This window comes from Antennarius striatus, chromosome 6 (assembly GCF_040054535.1).
Source record: "Antennarius striatus isolate MH-2024 chromosome 6, ASM4005453v1, whole genome shotgun sequence".
NCBI lineage: Eukaryota > Metazoa > Chordata > Actinopteri > Lophiiformes > Antennariidae > Antennarius > Antennarius striatus.
This window is the reverse complement of record NC_090781.1, coordinates 15324115-15346264: the sequence shown is the minus strand read 5'-3', so window position 1 is coordinate 15346264 and position 22150 is coordinate 15324115. Positions and strand designations below refer to the sequence as shown.

The 22150-nt window shown below is 40.2% G+C and overlaps 1 protein-coding gene across 1 annotated transcript; it reads left to right on the top strand.

The window, feature by feature from the left end:
- The first annotated feature begins 656 nt into the window (after positions 1-656).
- Positions 657-20818, top strand: mtus2b (microtubule associated tumor suppressor candidate 2b). Its single transcript, XM_068316496.1, has 14 exons — positions 657-1915; positions 2218-2398; positions 5447-5644; positions 9537-9680; positions 11679-11774; positions 12371-12567; positions 17146-17212; positions 18041-18255; positions 18533-18638; positions 18714-18787; positions 18890-18988; positions 19185-19304; positions 19437-19534; positions 19645-20818. The coding sequence occupies exons 1-14, from the start codon at positions 824-826 to the stop codon at positions 19850-19852; spliced, it is 2895 nt and encodes a 964-aa protein (XP_068172597.1). The 5' UTR covers positions 657-823; the 3' UTR covers positions 19853-20818.
- The last annotated feature ends 1332 nt before the right edge of the window (positions 20819-22150 follow it).

Here is a 22150-nt window from a genome sequence, read left to right as displayed (position 1 = left end):
TGTGAAAATTCCTCATTGGCCTCTAATGAGCCACTTTTGTGGGTACCCCTTCATTAATGTCATGGGTGATTGATTTTTAAATAAATCCCGGGTGAGTTGTAAAAGAGCAATCTCCAAAATGTGTGAGCCAGGACAGGCCCTTAATAAAGGGAACAATAATCAGCAAGGAGTTCTAGCTAATGATGATGCAAATGCCAACGATATTCGGGTGGAGGATGGTGGGAGGACAGGTGACACTGGCACAGTGTCAGGACCTACAACTGAAACAGCAGAGCAGGACAAAATCATCATATGGGGCACAGACTCCCAGTGTGATGACCCAGACCTGGCTGAGTTTGAGATGCTAGAGTGTCAGGAATTAGAGGCTTACCTTGTGGAAGAAGGAGAGGACTTTGTTGGCCTTGCAGACCGGAGTAGTGTTCAAGAACAGTCTTCATTGTGTAACAAATCTGCAATAGAGCAGATGATCTTTACTCAGAGTAAAGAAGAAAGCAACTCTGTTCAGCATGATAGCCATGAGCAGGAAACCATTGGCTCTCATTTCTCTGAGAGTAAAGGGGCATCCAGGACTGAGTTAAGCTCAGAAACTGATGTCTTCGTGTCCTGTCTGTCTACCATCTCAAACGTTGCTATGGACAGTGCTGGAGGAACGCAAACGACAGATTCTTGGCACATTACTTCTGGATCTTACTTAACCATATCCGAAGACCTGACTCTGGTTTCCCGGACTTGCAACACTACCACAGAGAGCGCGAAGGATCTTCAAAAAAATGAACAGCCTCCAAATCCAAAAAATATCCCCATAAACCAGAAAGATGTGGACATGAACTTGAATTCCACAGTTCAATCTGAGGATGTAGTAGCACAGGAGGAAGTGAGCAATAGAGTTGTTGTGTCTACGGACGATGAGCACAGAAAGAACAATAACCAGGGAAATACTGCAGGCAATACCATTTCAGGGAAGGATTGTGTCCGAGAGGGAAGTACAGAGCACAAGGGATTACCCACTACAAACAAATCACATGAAGAAGATAACACTAAAATTTCCAAAAGCACACAAGCTGCTATGAATTGCAGTCCATTCAAAACAGTTGCAAAGGGGACTCAGTCATCGATTGAATCCAAATCCAAACAAGCATCATTTGACAACTCTTTGAAAAAACAAAACTCTTTTGACAAGAATTTTAACAAGCAGGCATCATTTGATAATACTTTAAAGAAGCAGCTCTCCTTTGATAACACATTAAAGAAGCAGGGTTCTTTTGAGAATACTGCTACCTCTGGCTATTCAAGTCTAGAGAGGAGGAAACCATGGGGCAGCCCTAGCAGACCAGCAACACCTACTTCTTCGAAAGCTCCATCGTGCTCTCCCAAGAGACTCCCCCCTGGTTCTCCAGCTAAGGTCCAGGGCATTAGGGCACTGAGCTTAGAGCGTGGTGACTCCCCTCAGAGGAGTTTAAGTCAAGCATCCAAACTGCCAGGTAAGACAGGTTTGAGCAGTGCCATCCCCAAACCGGTCGGCCCTCAACAGAAAGAGCTTGAACCCAGGAGATCTTCACCTCCCCAGAGGCCTAAAAATGTCCGTCCAAAAATCATCACCTATGTTCGAAAGAATCCTCAAGCAAAACCACACATGTCAGATGCCCCTCCTGATACTTCAACACTCCCAGTGAGACTATCCTCTTACCGTAGCCCACCAGCTCATAGAGATCTGAAGGCTGGTCCTCAACCCAAAGCCACCCCAGTTCTATGCTCGTCCAACCTGCTGTATGACAAATACCGACAGGAGATGCAGAACGTAGACTACTATCCTCCAGTCATGGTTGCTGGAGTGAAACCCCCAAACAATCCTCCAAGGCTTGGTGGGAAGTCAGACAGTTTTCATGAGGATATGTCTAAAAAAAATCTTCAAGAGGTGAGATGTGGACTTTTTGATTTGTTCCAATCATGTCACAACTTCATGTCATTTGCATTCGACAGGATATCACAGGAATGTTTCAGTTACAGTTAAATCTGAAGTCATTAGATCTCAGCTAACAGTCAAAGAAACATTAAAGGTCCAAATGCATAAAAATAATATGAGATAATAATAATAATGTGAACAACAACTATGATATTACTGTGTTATATTTATATCGATGTCCATCTTATTGCCCTTGTCTAACCATCTTCTCTGTGATCATAGTAACTCACTACACTGGTCATATCCTTCACCAGCATGTTTCGCCGGAGACAGGGCGTGTCTACCGCTCACCCAGAGCTCTGAGGCCTCAGCTGGGGTTAGGGGCCGTCACCAGACAGCCTGCAGCAAAGACAAAAGTTCAGCAAACTGGACCAAGGTCGGCCCCGAGGCATTCTGCACCGGTGGCCGGAACATATGGCTTCCAGGAGACTGCAGGTAAGACGGTGATCGAACGAGGTAGCAAGCAACACAATAGTTATAATACATAATGATAAAAACTGATTAAGGAGCATTTTACGAACTATTTAGTCTAACATTTTTAGTTAGACTAAATAGTTCGTAAAATGCTCCTTTATCATCCTTCATATAGGGGTCGGAAACCGAGGTTTGCCTGTATAACCATTCATTTGTTTCCACTCGCCTTGGTTTACTATAATTTTTTTCGCTGCTTTTGTTCAGGGGAGCGCACCTCTTCGCTCTTTTGATTGGCTGCGCCAAGGCCTTACCGGGTATATGACGATCGAAGACGACAGTCCTTCGGTGGCAGCAGGGTGTCAGGCAGTCCATCACCCAACCAGCCACATGCCGTTTTGTATGAACTACTTAGTCATACAAAACGGCAGTAGGGTTGGACTACCAGTTTATTTGGTGATTCTTTTCTCCTGTTTAATTTAGATTGGAAGGTTAGATCCTGTCATTTTTTTTTCTGTTAGATTATTATTCTTTTACAGATAGGATCGTTTTGTTTGTTATTTTGGTTTTAGTCCAATCTGAAGTGAGCTCAACATATTGTTTGATATTTAGTTCTTGTGAATAAAATCTGGTTTTCCTTATATACCGTACTTCAATAATTCTTCCTAGTGGCTATGTTATATTTATATCGATGTCCATCTTATTGCCCTTGTCTAACTTGGGGAAGATGGGGTCTCGCGAACAGCCGGCTCTCAGAGTCGGTCGCGAAGAGCCGGCTCTCAGTCGGTCGCGAATAAAAAAAACAAGGTCTAAGTTGTGAGATAAAAGTCGGGTTTGCAAGATGTTATTACAGCAGCACCACCGGCTTCACTCTAACGTCTGGATCGGTAATGCCTCATCATTGATGGCATTTTGTTACTGTACATCAGGTGGAGGGAACAAAACAAACACTTCACCTGTAAATTAAAAATGACATGTCTGTGGTTTATTATTTTCCACTGTATGAGCAACAGAGCCTGAAAATAAGTTTAGTAGGAAATGAAATCTACTTTGTTTGGCGTTACCAGTTCTAAATGTTCCCAGAATTGAGACCTCTTTCTGGTTGGATCCATTGTAAAGTCATTACGACGCAAACTGTCAGCAATCGGAACCCTAATGTGATCAATACAAGGAATATTGACACGATTGACAGCGCACCGCGCTGTTTCATCCATTTTAACACATCTGGGACCGGCCGGTGTTTCGGATCACCCATTGACTACTAAACTGTTTCACCTGGTGAATGGAGCTCCAGTATGTCACCTGGTGAATGGGGTGCTTAGTGTTTCGGCGCACTTGTGTGCCAAACATCATCAGTCACGAAGCAGTGCTTCACATGGGAACGCCCACCGAGTCCGGGGCGTGTATCGGAGCACCAGAACAAATCGGACATCACTACTAGGAAGCTGAACTGTCCGTCTGGCAGACTTTTATCGTGGCCCGAGTGGCAGTCAGGCCGCAACAAACATGACCATCGATCAGAAAAGCAATCGGTGAATCAATCGAATCAATCGTGAATAAATTGGTGAATCAATCGATGAATCAATCAGTGAATTATTCGATGAATCAGTCGGTGAATCAATTGGTGAATCAATCGATGTCGGTCGCAAAAGTAACGGCTTGTTCACTTTGAATTGAACGATGGGAACCGGTTCCTCTGTGCCTCGGTGTCAGTGCTTAGGGCGCTCACGGCGCTGAGCAGAGGAGGGTGGGGCAGTTCTTATAGTTTAGTTTTAGTTTATTTATTGTTGCACTGAAGAGTAAATATTTTTAATTTATATTCTTTTGTATTGCGTGTTCTTAAGGGATTCTATGTTGCTCGACTTTAACTTTTGAGAAATACTGATCACTTCCAATAAAAGGGTGAACAAGTCAGTCAAATAATAATTATTACAATAATGAGAATTAGTGGTTGGGGAGCGCTGATCTAGGGGTAACATGTAGTGATGTCGGTCCCGACAGTAACGGCTTTGAGAGCAAAATCATTTTTGGCTCAATGTCAAACTTTGATCCCATTTATTAAATATTGATTTTAAGATGCGATTGAAAGATCATATTTCTGTTTCTCTAAATTTTTTAATGTTCGTTCAGCATGAGAATGCACAATCCTGATTCCAAATAAATTAGGAGACTCTGTAAGAAGTGACCAAAAATAAAATATATCACTTTTGAAAATTGTTAGTGCTATGATTGAAGTGTTCTCAATCGGATGTGGCAATATTGAAATACTGTAAGCAGACATCAGCCCATCTGATGGTGGGTCTGGGCTATCAGGGTGATTCAGGTCACCTGATCTTGTGTCAAAGCGGAAGATAAATTGATGGCTTCTAAACTGCCTGGTTATGCTGTATTTGATTGTGGTTTGTCTTAACCTTAAACTCACATCTTCTAAAATAAACTGTCTTTTAGTAACAACTCTGTATGTTCTCTCCCTCATTTGCCCTGCTGGATTGTGGAATACAAACACCTACAACCAATTAACCTGTTTACGGGTGCTGAAGAAGCCTGTAATATATACTGTGTATAACATGTGACATCAGCTGATAATGTAATAAATTTGCCCGTTTTTGAAATGTGATCGGCTAATAATTTAATACCTGGCCAATAACATATTACGTAGCCTGAACCGATGACGTAATAACTTTGGCTAATGTAATAATAAGGGGTTAGGATTGGGGGTTAGGGTTAGGGGTAGTGATAAGTTATTACACCATTGGCCAAAAGTTATTACTTTATCGGTTCAGGACTTTAATAATGTTATTTGCCAGTTACTACCTTACTGGCCTATTACATGGTAAAAAAAGGCATATTTATTACATTATACATAGGTTGTTATTAAGTTATTGGCTTTAACAAGTGTAATTTTCCTTTTCACTTTTGTCACTATCCTTTAGAATAACCATGAACTTATAGTACACGAAACTTATCAGTTTTTAATAAACTGTCTTTGTAAAGTTTTCATAAAAAATAAATCTAATGAAGAGTAGAAAATAATCACTTTCTGTATTACATTTGTTTTATTTTCCCATTTAGGAGACCAAGACCCAGAGAGCACCAACAAGAGTCTCCATCTCAAACCAGGTCAGTCTGGCCTCCGTCCTCCAGGCTTCTCCACCCTGCCAGCTGCTCGTGTCGCTGCTTATGGTTACGTCCGGAGCTCCAGTGTCTCGTCTGCGTTCAGCAACCAGTCTAATACCAGCAGTCATGAAGATCCTCGCTGCCTTTCTCAGCGTGAGTCAGTCTCTCACCATACGTTTCACATGAGTTAAAATAATAGGGTTTTTACTGCTTAAACTTAACATGTTGAACTGAGACAGAAACTAGTCTGTCTGATTCATTAATGTTCCCCATGCAGGTATTATTACGTACCGCTTCAAAGCAGTGATGTACTGTTATTGTCAGTGTTTGTTCGTTCGTCCATTCGTGTGTCCACCAAATATCTTCGCAAACGTTGCAGATAGAAAGATGAAACAAAAAGCAGATTACTCGGACGGCAAAGGGGATGAGAATGAGATGATGACCTTGACCTTGAGAAAACTAGGTCAAGGTCAAATTTCAACTTTTGTACACACAGGAACCGGACAAGATAGAAAGACGAGGGAGGCCAGTATAAGTAAGACTGTCAGGGACCAAGCAGTAAGGCAACAGGACACAGGAGATTTTTCGTCCCAAAATGGGCTTTTTCTTTTAATTTTCCCAAAAAGAAAACCATCTAACAAAAGAGATAAGAGACCTACCCTGAAAGGTCAAAGCTATGCACTTACTCGTCAGGTACTACTTTCAGGGTACCCTGACCTACCCTTCAAGGGATGTTGCAGTCTCTGACTGCCTTGTCAGTAGATGTGGTTGCTCCTCCATTGTTACTACAGTAACCTCCACTATTTTTCACTCATCAATCACAAATAGGCAATAAAAGCTGATGCACCTCTGCAGCATTTATGTCACTGTCCTCCTTCTACCTTCATTACATCTTCTGATCAATTTCAGAAAGCATCATTCATTCAGAAAAATCAATAAAATTCAAGATGATTATCTTTGAACAGAACAGACATGAAGGTTATCCAAACAAGCTGAAATTCATTCATTCATTCATTCATTTTCATGTAACGCCACTGTAGCTAAAATGATGATGGTAAAGGCTCTTACAATTTTATTCTAGAAAGAAATCAATTCACCCCATTTTTTCCGACATGATTACAGACCAGTTACTTAAAATTGCCTCAAAGCACCTCAAAGACACCTGTAGTCTAACAGGTTGTCATCCCTGATCACCCTGTATACTGTAATAGCTTTTTCAAGAGTCTGCCGCAGTCTCTCCCTCTTTGGCCATCACCTATGAAATGAAAAACACATCTAGAATTCCTTTCTGCCTGGATCTGAACCAAAAACGTTAGTTTGCACCATGTGTCACACTGATGCTTCATATTACAAGCACAGCGCAAGTTGATAACCTACATTCAGGTGTTATTTATTGCTAATGTGGAGCTGTTTTAGCTACTGAATTTTTTTTAATAGCATGCTTGCTGTTTATGATTCTCAATTTCTTTTAGTTTTTATCTGACCAAAAAAGTATTTTCATCTCTCGTCAATCCATATTTTCTAATATTTTTCAGACGTAGTTCTACTTAAGATTCGTTTTAAACTGAATATATTATGCTGGCTACTGTTACCATCAAAGTTTTTTGTTTCAGGTGTGATTACTAACTCCTTTATCCATCCTTTATTCAATTTCAGAGCAGAACTAGAATCAATACAGTCACAGACTACAACATCCTGCAACACCCATGAATTCAAAATTTTACCCTGACCTACTTGCGTAGGTCAAAGATCAAAGCTAGTGCTCTGACCTACTGTCGTTGATCAAAGCACTAGCTTTAATCTATGGTCTTACTCACATTGGCCTTCTTCCTCGTCTTTAAATCTTACCCGGTTCCTGAGTGTACAAAAGTTGAACTTTGACCTTGACCTAGTTGTCTCAAGGTCAAGGTCATGATCTCATTTTCAGCCCCTTTGCCGCCCGAGTAATGTGTTTTTGTTTCATCTCTCTATCGGCAGTGGTTGCGAAGATATTTTGCGGATATACTAATGGACGGACGAACGAATGACTACACAAACAGCAACAATCACAATACATCACCGCTTTGAAGCGGGATGTAATAGTCATAATTTAATTCAAATTCCTGAATTTTGAATTTTCTTGTAATGTAGGAGTGTATAGATAAAGTATGTTTCATCCCTGTTATTATTTCAGGAGCTGAATATTTCATGAGAGTAATTGGAAACTTTTTTTTTTTTTTGGATTGTCTAACTAGTGCTGGAATCCATCGAGATTATCCTGACGGCATTTGTGAAACAAAGCATTAATAAAAATAGATAGCACCTCCAGGTTATACTTTCATTTAGAGGGAATATTTCGTCTTTATTATCTTTCTCTACTGGATGGCTCATTGCTGCGGCTGCAGTTTGTCTGTGAATCACATAGACACCTTGGGCACCATGAATTCTTTCATAAATAATTAAGTTGGTTGCAGAATTCTGCCACTATTAGTGCATTTCTTCAGAAAAACATTCCCTCTAAGATACTTATCTGCTGATACTGGATCCTTTTAGCACTAGAGGACGCAGACAGACCAATGAAAGAGGTCTTGATCCCTTTTTAATTTGAAACTAAGTGGGGAAATGAATTTGAACTGCATGGTATGTATTTATGCTGTGTGGAAACTAAAAATGTCTGCGGTTATGGAAAGTGGGAATACAAAGACTAATAAGGCAGTCAGAACCTACAACATCCCGCGACTTACCCTGACCTACTTTCAAGGTAAGTTAGTGTACCCTGAAAGTAGTACCTGACTAGTGCATAGACTAGGGCATATGGAGAAGGCCAGTGTGAGTAAGACCATAGATCAAATCTAGTGCATAGGTAAATCAAAGCACTAGCTTTGATCTATGGTCTTACTCACACTGGCCTACTCCCTCGTCTTTCTATCTTATCTAGTTCCTGAGTGTAGAAAAGTTTAAATTTGACCTTGACCTAATTTTCTCAAGGTCAAGGTCATCAGCTCGTTTTCATCCCCCGTGCCGCCCTGAATAATGAGCTGTCTGTTTCATCTTTCTATCTGCAACGGTTGCGAAGATATTTGGTGGACATACGGGCGAACACACGAACACTGACAGTTACAATACATCACCGCTTTGAAGCGGGATGTAATTACAAAATACCCTGTAGGGTTTATTTTCCCCCTTCAAATCCAATTAAAGCTTTGATCACCACAAACAAGGGTCTGTGTGAAAATTCAATACCAAGAGGTCAGTACACCAAGTTTAATATTTATTATGCTGGACCAAATGCCTTTGGTGTTCATGCATTACATTATGTTTCATTGCACAGCAATTCATGAGATTCAGGTTACTGATCAACTTGTTGACCTGAAACAACAAACAGCAAACAAGGGAAAACATGAAAATGTGGCGTCACTGGAAGCAGATGCTAGGGTCGTATTAACGCTCTTGTCCTTACATACTCCTGTTCACCATGGAGAGAGCGCCAGTATCCAAAAAGTGGAGATGATCTGGACAGGTCACCAGTTAGTCAAAGACATGTCACATACAATTTAAAAGACAGATATTGCTAAAACTCAGTCATTGGCTTGTCATTTACAGAACTGTACTGGATGTCTTTAAGTTATTTATGCAGACAATCTTGTCAGTAAGTTTCAAACTGGGCACATCATTAACCATTGAACCACAGTGCATATAAAGTCTTTTCCTGCAGCATGTTGTGTAAGGCTTAAAGTCTGTGTAGCGGTCAGGCTAAAAGATAATACTGAACTGACAGATGCTCAAATTGAGCTTTGCTCTATCGCAAGAGAAGCCATGCATCCAAAGCATGATAGGGACCAAGAAAGTCAAGTTGTCCTTCACCGCTGGGTGTCATAAACATACAGTATAACTGGCCATGACTGGGTAGAATAACACTGTCAGAGGGACGTGGTGAGAAAATAAACATGGATTTACTTGAAAAAAAACCCAACGCATTCACACCCTTGTCCGTCCTGCAGATGTAATCATTCGAAGTCTTGACACTGACTGTGTTCTGCTGTGTAACATCTGTCTTGCTTTGCAGATGCTGGTAGTGGCAGCGATAAGACATTCCACAAAGCCCCGGGGCCCCCCAGTGAAGCCTCCCATGCCCAGAGCTGGTCTCAGCCACCCAACGCCCCCAGCCTCCATCGCCGCAGTCTGCCACCGCAGCGCAGCTCTCCTCGTGGTAAGTTTGTTCAGTGCATGTGTGTGTGGCCTTAATTTACCCCTGAGAGAGCACCCACTTCAAGGTCACCGGTGGGACTCTTGGCTGTGGCATATGTTTTAGCACGGGTGTGAAGGGAGGTGGAAGCACAGCTTTGGAAAATACGCCGACATTTCTGTCGGCACTCACCTCGTGACAGCTGATAAGAGTCAGTGTAAACTTACAAGCCTATAATGACTGCACTCTCTCACCTTCACAATCTAATTCAGACTTTTTTATTTTTTTGTGTTACTGTAGTTGTCATCAAACCCAGTAATGTAGCGGGATAGTTCACAAATGCTTCTGAGTCATATGTAAAAAGGGTTCATTTCAAGTTCCTACTTAGTAGAAAAATACATTGAACATAACACTTTTGGGTCGGCTGAGTTGAAGAGATTGTGGTTGTAAATGAAAGTAATTGCAGAAGAAAAACAATTTGAGGTTTATCAGCTTGACTTCCAATCTAAATATAAGTCAAATATTGGCTTTCTTGACTTTTAATATTGACTTTTAGTCCCTGTAGGAGAATAAACTCTTTGATTAATACATTTTAACCATGACACATGTTCTTTACATTTTTTTTAATGCTTTTGTATGAAATGCAAAAATATTGATGGGAAAACTACTTTGAGAATTGTAAATACATTGTACATGACCATTAATTTCACATGTAGTTACCTCTTTCAGGTTAAAAGCTTCTAGCTAGTCAGTATTTATAGGGTTACAGTTAGGGTTAGGGTTAGACTTATTATTAGAGTTTATCTTAGCAAAAAGGTATTGGAAAGTGTATTTTAGGTAAAAGCGACTTGCCCCTTCACTGCCTTGTTAGTTAGTGGTCATCGCTGTTTCGGTGGAGAATTCAAGAAATGGAAATGCTAAATGAAAATTATAAATCCAACAAGGCTTCCTGCTTCAACATGTTTTAGCAGTGATTTAGATAGTTGATATTCTGCCTCAGCCGTTGCTTGTTCAAAAGCAGTAGTAGCATCATAAATTATTACTTTAATATATTGTCTTAGATCTTAGGAAAAGCAAAACAATATACTGGTTTAAAGTGTGAGGTAAAGCATCAATACTTAACTTGTCAGGCAAATCGACATCACCCAGTGACCACTCAGAGACAAGTCAGGAAGAGTCTCAGCACTGCAGCAAAGCCTGTGAGTTGAAGTGGAGCTGCAGCTCCAGCTGCTGGTCATTGTTCCACATTGTTCCTTACACCCGTGTTTTCTACCTGGATTGTAAACGTAGTGAAGAATTTCTGAATATTTTGAGTATTGTAGCTTCAATGAACAAAAATAAAATATATTTAAAGGTAAATAATTGCACTCCTTAAAGTCCAATTCCTTTTTGGAGTTACAGATTTAAATATCTTCAGTTAACAGCACTGCATCAGTGATCTTTCGGTGCTCTGAATTATTGGCAGTGGTGGAAGTATTCAATCTATCCATCCCCTTCAATAAAATGCTCTTTACAAGGGTACAATAAAAAATGGTGGGGGTCTGTACAGGGGGTATTTTACAATATCCAAATAGGTGAACATTTCACAGTAATAACTCTTAGAGACCTACAGTATAAATCCTTATGCTCACTCACACCTACATCAATTAATGACATAACAGTATTTCTATTGCTGTATGTTTTTGGACTGCAGGTTGATTCTAAACATCTTTTATTATGCAAAATTTTTTTTTTTCATGGTGCCACGGTCCAACAAAAAAAAAAGTGAAATCAATCAATCAATTTTTATTTGTGAATTGCTTAATCATATTAACAGACATTTCAAAGAAATTTTACAGAGAGAAACCCTCCAGAGTCCACGGTAAGGGAATACCATTAAATAGTGATCTGTGTCCGATTTATTTGTACAAGAACATCAAATGTTACTTTCCACCTCTACTTTCATATATTGTATTTAGAAAAAAAATGCTTGGAAGACTTTGTATCATATTATAAACCCTATTGACATTGTATGTTCTTTAGCCTCCAGGAAGGACATGCAAAAAGGCATGGAAACTGTGATGCCAAAGTCCTCTCCTAAAAGATTTGCAGTGGTATCGCCCAAGCCACAATCCCCTGGTGAGTCTCAAACATATCTTATATGTATGTGCATATGCAACGGCATCTGTAAAAATCTAATGTGGAATACTTCATTGTGGAAAAGAGCAGCATGTTCCTTCAACCTAGACTGTCTCTTTAAATATGCGCACCCCCTCTCTTTCTTTCTCTTTCTCTCTCTCTGTGTCGCTGTCGCTCTTTTTCTTTCTTGCTCTCTCCATCACATTTCATTACAAGACCTGTGATGGCCTACTGTTGCCATAGCAACAGGCTACTGGGACTGTAATGCTAGGATGGCTCCTTTGGTAGTAATTCTGCTGGGTCAGATTACCTCAGGAAGACAGAATACGCAGACAGACAGAATTCTGTTTAATTAAAATGATTATTGGTTATTTAGTTATTTGAGTGATGCTATTTACCTTAGCATCAAAGCCTCCCTGTTGTTAATTTTGGTGGTTTGTCTCCCAATTCTACTTAATTGTAAAATCATCAAATCTGTACAGTTAGTAGTTTTTGCTGGTGCACATGTGATTACAGAGGCTTAACTGCTGTTTCAAACGTGTGATCTATCTATGAATAGCCCTGTCCACATTATGTTGTGCTCTATTTTTCTGCAGTTTTTGGCCAGTCATCTGCTGTTCATAACGCTGTTCAGACTGAGAGGGCCCAGGAACTGGACCGGGCTCTGATTCAGCAGCTTCGGGAGCGCTGTGAGCAGCAGACCCTGCAGCTGCAGAGCCTTCAGGCCCAGCTCAAGAAGGCCTCTTTGTGTCTGGATGTTTTTAGCATCACCACCCAGCACTTCTGCCACAAGGTATGCTTCAGCAATTTAGACAGTTTGCCTGATGACGAGTGTCACATCCTCTTCTCTGTAAGATGTAGTGGAGAGGAAGAGCTGACACCTTATGACAATTTATCAAACATTAATTAAAAAAGGATTTCCCTCATTTGTAAAGAATATGCTGGGGAATTAGTGCTTTCTTACATTATTCTTAGATTTTCCTCAGTTAGGATGAAAAAGTGAATTTAATAGTTACTGTGATGATTTGCCCATTTCTAGACAGTTTCGGGTCTCTGTCAGTTCATATTCATATCATGCTGAAATGAAAACATCACCGCCAATCGTTCATTTTGTAGCTGACTTCAAGACTGATAAAAACAATTTGAAAAACGATAAAGGTGATCTTGGTGCAGGCTTCAGAATGCAACTACAGTGTGATGCGTTCACTGTCTCGTCTGACAGATGCATCAGGCAGCTTTTGTTGTCAGCATTACTTTGTTCACAAAACCATTCTCTTGATTTCAAGCCAGACTGTGGTGTTTTTTGTTTTTTTATGTTACTGAAAGCTCGATCTGAAGCGGCAGGATAGTAAAACCGTTTGTGGGGAAACACTCGGGATTTCCAGAGATTGTTTTAGCAGAAGAAAAAGGTGTCTAAACCCACTAACTCTTGCATTTCATGGAGATTCTGGCTTGGTTGCTGCTGGTATTCTACACCCAGTAAATATTTATTTCAGTTGATACCTCCCATGGGTGTTTTCCTTCCATTTGAGGTAATCAATCACCAGTGATGTCACAATAACCATTATCAGCCTATAGTGGTGCAGGCAGTGTGTATGCAAACTGTTTTCTGATTCTGAATATCGACTTTGTCTCCTGCCCCTTCGTCCTCTGCTTGAATTTCATCCATGGCCCAACCCCACCCATGGGTTTTGCTCTAGAGTGGGAGATGATCAGTGAGACTAGCGCTGCCTGTCTGGAGCTGGATGTACTTTTACTGATACTGGCTGTGAGACACAGGTGGCAATGTAGTACATATGTTTGAGTAATATATTTTCGGAGAGGTGTTTTTCTAAACTAACATGCTGTGTTAGCTGCAGCTATAATCCTCCTCCTTCTTTGCAGTGCAGCATCACTGCTCCACTGATAACTACTCTTTTAGTGTTCTTTTAGTTTAGAATGTGTAGAAGCAAGGACAACATATGTTATTAGTTTTGGAGGGAAAATCTATGTATGAAACTAACTGAACATAAGTAAGTCCAGGACCACACTGAAATAAGAGCTATACTTCATGCTAATTGAGCTATATTATGTATTTTTAGTTTTTGCAAAACACAATGTCCAAAGTGTTGCCATCAACTGCATCGATACAGTTGAAGCTCCGTTATGAATATTGTTGCCCCTCCTGTATGATTTGCCTGCATGTTGGTATTTTCCTCTGGACTGACAAACACAGCATCCTCTCCTGCTACACTCCCTTTTTTTTTTCCATGAGGATGTAAAAGCCCACGTGTGTGTGGGTGTGTGTGTGTGTGTGTTTGTGTGTGTGTGCGTGCGTGCGTGCGTGCGTGCGTGCGTGTGTGTTACTCCCACCATGTGTGTTAATGTGATACAGGGCGTGTGGGTGGGGGTTTAAAGGGAGGGCAGGCAGAGCTCGCCGGCAGTCTTTGTTCCAACATTGATAAACACCGGTCGCAAACCAGGAAACGAGGTGAGGTTTTGGTCTTCCAGTCTCTCCTCCCCTCTCCTCTCTTTGCCTGGTTACCTCCCCCTCATTTGGTTTTCCTACATCTTTCTCATGCTTGCATCTTTCACTGCTGCCTCCTCAGTCAGCTCAGGGATGCGGCTGTCCGCTAGCCTAGTATGGGCCATTGCTGCTGTAGGCTCCATTTCCTCCCTCTGCACTGTCTGGACATCACGGTAAAGGCAGTATCTTCTGCAGGCAGCGGTCTTTATCAGCACGGATGTTTCCTTTGCGTTTGTCTGGTTGTGCGCATGTGTGTGTTCTGTGGGTTGGAGGGGTTCTGAGAGTGTCTGTGTATGTGAGCATTATATTAATTTGTTTCCACACAACAGAGCTAGTGGAGAATGTGTAAAGCTGTGCATGATTGTGCTGAGTCAAAGAAGGCTCGTTTGTCGCACTGTACATCTTTCTTCTCTCTGAGAGTTTGTAGGGACATTACATAACATGTTAGCACTGCTCTGATGCGTCTTCTTTTTCCTCATGTACCCTTTGCCCTTATTTTATGTATGCTTAATAGTTCTGGATGTTGACACACCATTGACAGTATAGGATGAATTATTGATGCTTTATTCACATGTTTACCTGGTGCTCCTGAACGTCTTATCATCCAGAAATCATGTCTTCACTTTTCCTGATAGAGTCATTGCAGCTTCTTGTATGATTTTTGTGGAATGGATCTCTTCAGGACAAAAGGTTCCTCATTGGAAAGTTTTTATGGTCTCATTAAAACAGGTCTGATAACATGGATGCATACTTTGGTCCCTAAGTAACTCATCATATAGTCTCATTGAGATTGACTACCCGTCCATTTAAAAGCCATATTTTTCCAGTAGTAAATGAATTATAGATTGAAAGAGAGATATACAGATATACAGGGTCTTGATAATATACGAATCATTCGTAACATATCCGTTGTCAGGAAACAGTCAGTTAGTGATTCCTGTCTGATTCCTATATGATTGTAATATGGATATGCTTTGCTGTAGAATGTCAGTCAAAAAAACTGTAAATGTATTTGTGATCTACGTTTTCTTATCAGTTGATCAAATATTCATGAATAATCAACAGCATAACTGATGAAATGGAGAAGGTGCTTTGTGATGGTTACATCAGATAAAAAATTTTTGAATGTATGTCACATGATTCCTTGGAGACCCTAGTAGTGTGATGGAAAGGAGGAATGGGTGAATTGATTAATAAGAGCAGGGGTGAAGAAGGAAATTAGAAAGAAACATCTGACACAATCCTTCATCCCTAATGAGGCCACAAGCCTTTCTCTCTGATGACAAAGAAGGAAACCCTCTAAGAGGATGACATCACTGCTGTAGAGACAGACTGTATAACATCTCATTTATATTTCACCTGATCTGCATCTCTCTGTGTTTGTGTCTTACATGGACTGCTTTGTGATCTGTATCTATATGTCTTTGCAGTGGGCATAGCTAAACTGGTTTCTTTGTCTGGATTTCCTCGTCTGTGAGTAGAATTTGATCAGAGGGTTTAATGCCATGAAGAATCTGCAGTGCAGGAAAGGAGACGGACTGTGCAAATGCTATATAACATGACATTTTCCACAAGTTGTGGTTGACACCTGCTGTGAGGCATTTATCATTGCTTGATCTAAAACATTTAGATTTCATGATCCACAGTAATCTCAAAGATACACTGACGGCAAATCTTAGCACTGCAAAAATAGTGCTGTACACATTTGTAACTGTACCAAAGCAAATCTATACAAACTGCATTCTTACGTGTGTGTGTGTGTGTGTGTGTGTGTGCATGCGTGCGTGTGTTTATGGGGGGTGGTGGTAATCCATGCTAATGCTAATGTACATAACATACAAAAACTAAAACAAAAGCTATGAAATTGTAATTTAAAATAGGAAATTCAAATGAAGGGAGTCCTGCTTCACGTTGCTCCTTGATGAGAAAGATTTTTTCCATTTCCCGTCTTCTGGTTCTAGATGAAGACATGTTTTTTTTCCCCATCCCAGTCAGTAGCAGGACAATTTAAGTACTTTCTTTGTGCCTCATTTGTTTTTATATTAGCAGAGTCACTAGCTTATTATACACAGCTAGTTTATTAGATGTTCTGTGGGTAAGGTTGTCATGTAGATGGAGGTGATGCTATGTTAAAATGAGAAATATCGGGATTGTGGTAAATATTACAGTCATGTAAATATGTAATATGTAAATATTGTTGCAGTGGAAACAATATAAACATCTAAATGTGATATGTGGACATTTTCATTGTAATAGTCTGAAAGAAGCATGATCTCAGAGTAAAAATCAAGTTTTTGCCTTCTTTGTCTCTTTAAGACAGAGATGCAAATTGTATGGAGTTGCAATTTCCTCCGGGATTAATAAAGTATCTATCTATTACTCTTTAGCGCATGATCTCTAATGATTTGATATTTTCAAAGTACTGTACAATGTTGCAGACACATCTTCTGTCACACTCTTTACTCCAGTTGTCACAGTTTTAATAGGCTATGTTTATCAATCATTCATGGCCTCAGCCAAGCTCAGGTCAATCCATCCTAGGCAACACAAATAAAATTGTTGGTAATGACACTTTGGTTGGTTGTAGCGATCTTTAGTTGAGCTGGTATAAGGCAGTCATGGTCCAAGTTCCTTCACATTCAGATCGTTAAGCTGCCTTTACCACACGTGTGGTAAAAGAAACTACAAATGAAACAAATCTGTTGTTGTGATGTCGTTTGAAATCTGAATCTTTTCTCAAATTGATGTATTGGACAAACAGAAGCACACTGTTTTGTTTCAGTTGTACTACAGCTGTACTTCAAGAGTGTAAATGTGATTTGTACATTTCAGACTTGTTTACAATGATATGTGTTTGTATTACAGAGTGAGAATGCCATTGTGAAGGAGAGGGAGCTGTCCCTGGAGCTCGCCAAAATCAGGGATGAAGTGGGTAAGAGGAAAACAGTGTGACATGTTTGGCATGACGGGAAGCAGAGCAGCCAATGTCTCGCTGCTTTCTCCACGTCACATCACATATTTTACAGTGGACTGTACTTCCACAAGGCATGAGATGAGACATACCTGATGCTGTAAAAGTGCTGCCTTAAGTAAAACACACTTAAGTAATCATAAAGAATAAAATCTACTCATGAATTTAAAAGAGAGTAAACATGTAGTGAGGAATAAAATAAATAAAACAACAATAAGTGCATGAATGCAGCCCTACGGGTCATCTGCCAGTGTCAACTGCAGGAGTGACCAAGTTAATAGGATTAGAAATGCATTCATCAGAGGAACAGCCAAGGTGAGATGTATTTGAGTTAGAGAGAGCAGACTTTGATGGTTTGGTCACGTCCAGAGGAGAGATCGTGAGCATATTGGTTAACGGGTAATGATGATGGAGCTACCAAGAGGGAAAGAGTAAGACCAAAGAGTAGGTGGATGGATATAGTGAGGGAAGATGTGAGGGGAGGAGGATACAGAAGATAGACTGACATGGAAAAGGATGACACACTGCGGCGACCCCTAACGGGACAAGCCGAAAGGAGAAGAGGAATAAGAACAATAAATGCGTAAAGTGGGAAAATTAAACATGTTGATAAAAAAAAAACATCCAGACTTAAAAATCAACAGAAATTATAATCAACAGAGTAGGTCAAAACTCCATCTTATGTGTTTAATTAACATTTGGCGTCATATTGAAACAATGTTATTTCTTTTATGTATGACCTAAATTTGGATGGAGTGAAGTACCCTAAAGCTCCATGTTGTACTCCAGCTTTCAGTGTTGCACACTGGGAGCAACTGCAGCAGGAGAAGCAGGAACTGGAGCAGCGTTTTGATGCTGAGCTGCAAGGTTTGCGGGCTCAGCAGCAGAGGGAGCTTGGAGCGCTGGAGGAGCGACTGAAGGCGCAACACATGGCTGAGGCTGAGAGCCTACAGGCCCTACAACAAATCGAGCTGGAAGACCTGCGATTCAAGCAGCAAGAGCAGGTGCGTGAGTTTTGATGAAGATGGGCTATAAGCTAATCAGCTGAGAAAGGTTGCCGTAAATCTGGCATAAAAACTTTCGCTGCAGATCCTTTAAATCCTTTGAGATGGGAAGTGGGAAATTTTCTGCAAAAACATCCCAAAGACGTTTGATTGGATTGAGATTTTGGGAATTCTGAGACCAAGTCACCTGTTACATTATCTGTGCTTGTGTGTTTGTGAGAGTGAATAGTTAGTGTCTATTATATGAATTTAATTTTATGATTATTATTTGCCATAGGTTGAAGACATGAGAGAGAACCATGAGACTTCCTTGATGGAGATGGAGATGACTCACAATGACACACTGGCCACGCTGCAGGAGGAGCATGCCAGGACCGTGAAGAGTAAGAATTAAAAACTGTACAATATTGATTCACCTGTCAGAATATCAAGAAAAATAATGGTATAATTTGTGTCAGATTTGAAAATGGCCCACGAACAACAGACAAAGTCTCTGGAAGAAGAGTTTGAAAAAGTCAGACTGTCACTGCAGGTAACCATTTCTCGTCAAAAGCTATCGTTTTTAACAATACAAAGCATGATATATTTTGTGTGTAGTGATGGTATAATAAGTGAATATCTGTCTGGTCACCAGGATCAGGTGGACACACTAACTTTTCAGAATTGTAGCCTAAGAGACCGAGCCAAACGTTTTGAAGAAGCTTTGCGAAGGAGCACAGATGAGCAGATAGTGGTAAGACCTGGAAGATATGTTTCAGAATGTTATCTTGACTTCTTTGGCGATAGTAGCTAATTGAATCAAGCAAACAATACATTATTTATTGCTTTTAAATAATGTATTGTTATCATTTATGATTTGTGGTTACTTAAAAGTGTGTTTTAATTAAAGACTTGAACTGATTTTCACTTACGTTATCTTCTGCTGTCAGGATGCTTTGGCACCATATAAACATATTGAGGAGGACTTAAAGAGTCTAAAAGAAGTTCTTGAAATGAAGAATCAACAAATTCATCAGCAGGAGATGAAGATCTCAGAACTGGAAAAAATAGTAGGCTTCAAATTTCTGACTTTGTTCACTGACAACATGTATCATTTTAAAGGAACACAAAGCCTGTTTTACTTTTATACATCATTTGAAGAATTTAATGTTGTGCACCTTTTTTGCTGTGTTTTTGAGCAGGCTGAAAAGAATGTTTACCTGGAAGAGAGACTGCAAGTGTTACAGCAGCAAAATGAGGACCTGAAGGAAAGAATCGACAAGAATGTAGCTGTTTCCAGGTGAGAGACAGAGAGAGAGAGAGAGAGAAAGGGAGAATACCCATTGAGTACTCATTGCAGAACTGGTGCGTGCTATTTTTGTTTTGATTTTGTCTATCCTTGCTCCTCAGACAACTGTCTGCAGAGAATGCTAACCTGCAAGTGCACGTGGAAAAGGAGAGCAATGAGAAAAAGCGACTAAGTCGCACTAATGAGGAGCTTCTGTGGCGTCTTCAAACGGGCGAGCTGAGCCCTCGTATGTCACCCAGTAACTCCCCGATCCATCTACCCTCCTCTGGACCAGGTTCCCCTGCCCGCCCACACTCCTACCATCAATGACCATCTCAATGGAAGCTCAGCTCAAATACTTTTTTTGTCTGGTATTGGACACCCTGATATCTTGAAACTTCTGAATGTTCCGGGTAGTTGAAAGAGGAGAATTGAACACTATGTAAGTTGACAAACAAAGATTTGTCTGTTTCATGGGAAACACAGCTCAACAATGTGATGAATTTCCAAAGTCTGCCCAGAAACTTTATACCTGGCCTGAGGAATTATACTGATGGCCATGCATTTTATTCTTCAAAATGGAAAAGTATAACCTCCTGTTTTTCTATTCCACTCAACAAACCAAACCTACTGTAATACTGCAATAAATGAAATACCTGATCATTGTAGATTTCAGAGTGTACGATAATGGTCATGGTCTTTCATTTACTTATTTTCACCTCAACTGAATCACCATTTTTGCATCTAGTTCTCAGGATGATGGACGAATGAGACATAGCAACAGTGAAAGTGCAACAAAAACACAAGAAGCGCCTTTGCTGTCAGTTTTCTCCCACCAGCAAAATCATAGACCTACCTATAGTGAGATCTTCTCAAAGTGGGGATTCTTCTCTGGGGTATGTTTACCTTGTCATGCTGAGATATTTCATACATTCAGTGTGGTGTGTGAGTGATTAGCAATCTAAAATGAACCATCTATTACATAACCATGTACAAGTACATACACACACACACCCAAACACACACGCGCACACAAATCAGCTTGGCTGGTCTAACAGTAAGGCTAACATGTTATGCTTCTGTTCTCTACCATCTTGGCCAAGTATTATAGTGTTAATATACTCAAACTGACCAGGTTAAGTATGGAAGTACAGGCAGTCCTCAACCTGCAAACACAATTGATTCCGAGAGGTTGTTTGTGAGATAAATAGTTTATAAGTTGTTTTTTATTAGATTTCAATGTATAATCACAATTTGAGTTCATTTAAATACCATTACTACTCTAAATATGAAATCACTATTCCCTAAAACTTACCAGAAACAATTACAGGACATATATAGTCAAATAAAATACTGGTGCAGGTCGTTTGGAGTTTGTCGTTCACGAATATATGTCAGTTTTCAAACAATCTTCAGTTTTCAAAAAATATAGGCAGAAAAATAAAAATTAAGTTTACATCATTTTACTCAGCTTTATGTCTGTCCACCAGTGAACTGTTAAAAGCACATAAGAAAGAAGAAGAATATACTTCAATGAACTCTCGACCAGTATTTTTTTTAAGCGCATCCAACAACAGCCGTAGCAAGCTGTTGACTGACGATCCACAGCCATCTACATTTGTGACGTAAAGCAACAAATTGAATGTAAATATTGGTTAATTTGATTGTTTTTTTTACTATTGCAAAATAATAATTCCTGTATTTGTTTTATAACCCTGACGACAACGTAGGGTGAAGTAAACCTCTACTGTAGTACAGTAATTGTGTTGAGAAGCAGAGAGGGGAACTACAGTAGTCGGATATGGCGGCGCAAGGATATTCGTATCTACTCATGTTTGTAAGTCAGATGTTCGTATATTGAGGACTACCTGTACACGATGAGTGACACAGCATACTGTATCTCTCCAAATCTACATGTTTCAAATGTACGGGGACTTCTGTAAGAAACTTTGCAATGAAGCAACTACAGTAGTCGGATTGTCACAGGAGCAACATAGTTACAGGACCCAAACACCCAGTACCAGTGTTCGCCCATGAGACCAGTGAAGAATAATTAAATGTATGACATTGGCAAACCTCTAAGCTAGCAGGGTGGTTGCATTGCCTGCTACGCCCTCAGGTGCAAGGTGCTACCTACCAGAGCTGAGAAGAGATCACTCTGGCCAGCCTGCCAGATCCAAGACTAGTATTGATGGCCCCCAGACCTTCATTGGTGGCTATCCAGTTACTGGTCTTGTTCGAGCATCATGGACTCATACTGCTGAGTACCTCAAATGCTGCCACATTTATTTGATGGAATCAGGTTCAAGTATATGGAGCCGATATAATTCTTCTGTCAACGTGGGAAGAATCCCTGTACATATTGAACGTGTAACTGGGTAAAGAGATAACGTTGGCATGATAGACCACTGCCTTCACACCATATTACATATTACAATATCACAACTCATACTCTAAATCCATTGAATTGCCATCCTGGTGAAACTATAAAACTGATTAAAATTTGTAAAACTGTATATATATTTCTCTCCTTGAAGCATGCTCTGTCTTCCAGTTATAATGCATTATATTTTGATTACTTACAGTGTGGTAATATTTACAATGAAACAGGACAATTTAGTCAAATGC

Coding starts and splice junctions, on each gene's coding strand:
- mtus2b (XM_068316496.1), top strand. CDS start 824: ATGAACTTGAATTCCACAGTTCAATCTGAGGATGTAGTAGCACAGGAG. Junction 5,645..9,536: donor TCCTCGCTGCCTTTCTCAGC/GTGAGTCAGTCT, acceptor CTTGCTTTGCAG/ATGCTGGTAGTGGCAGCGAT. Junction 19,535..19,644: donor AAGAATGTAGCTGTTTCCAG/GTGAGAGACAGA, acceptor CTTGCTCCTCAG/ACAACTGTCTGCAGAGAATG.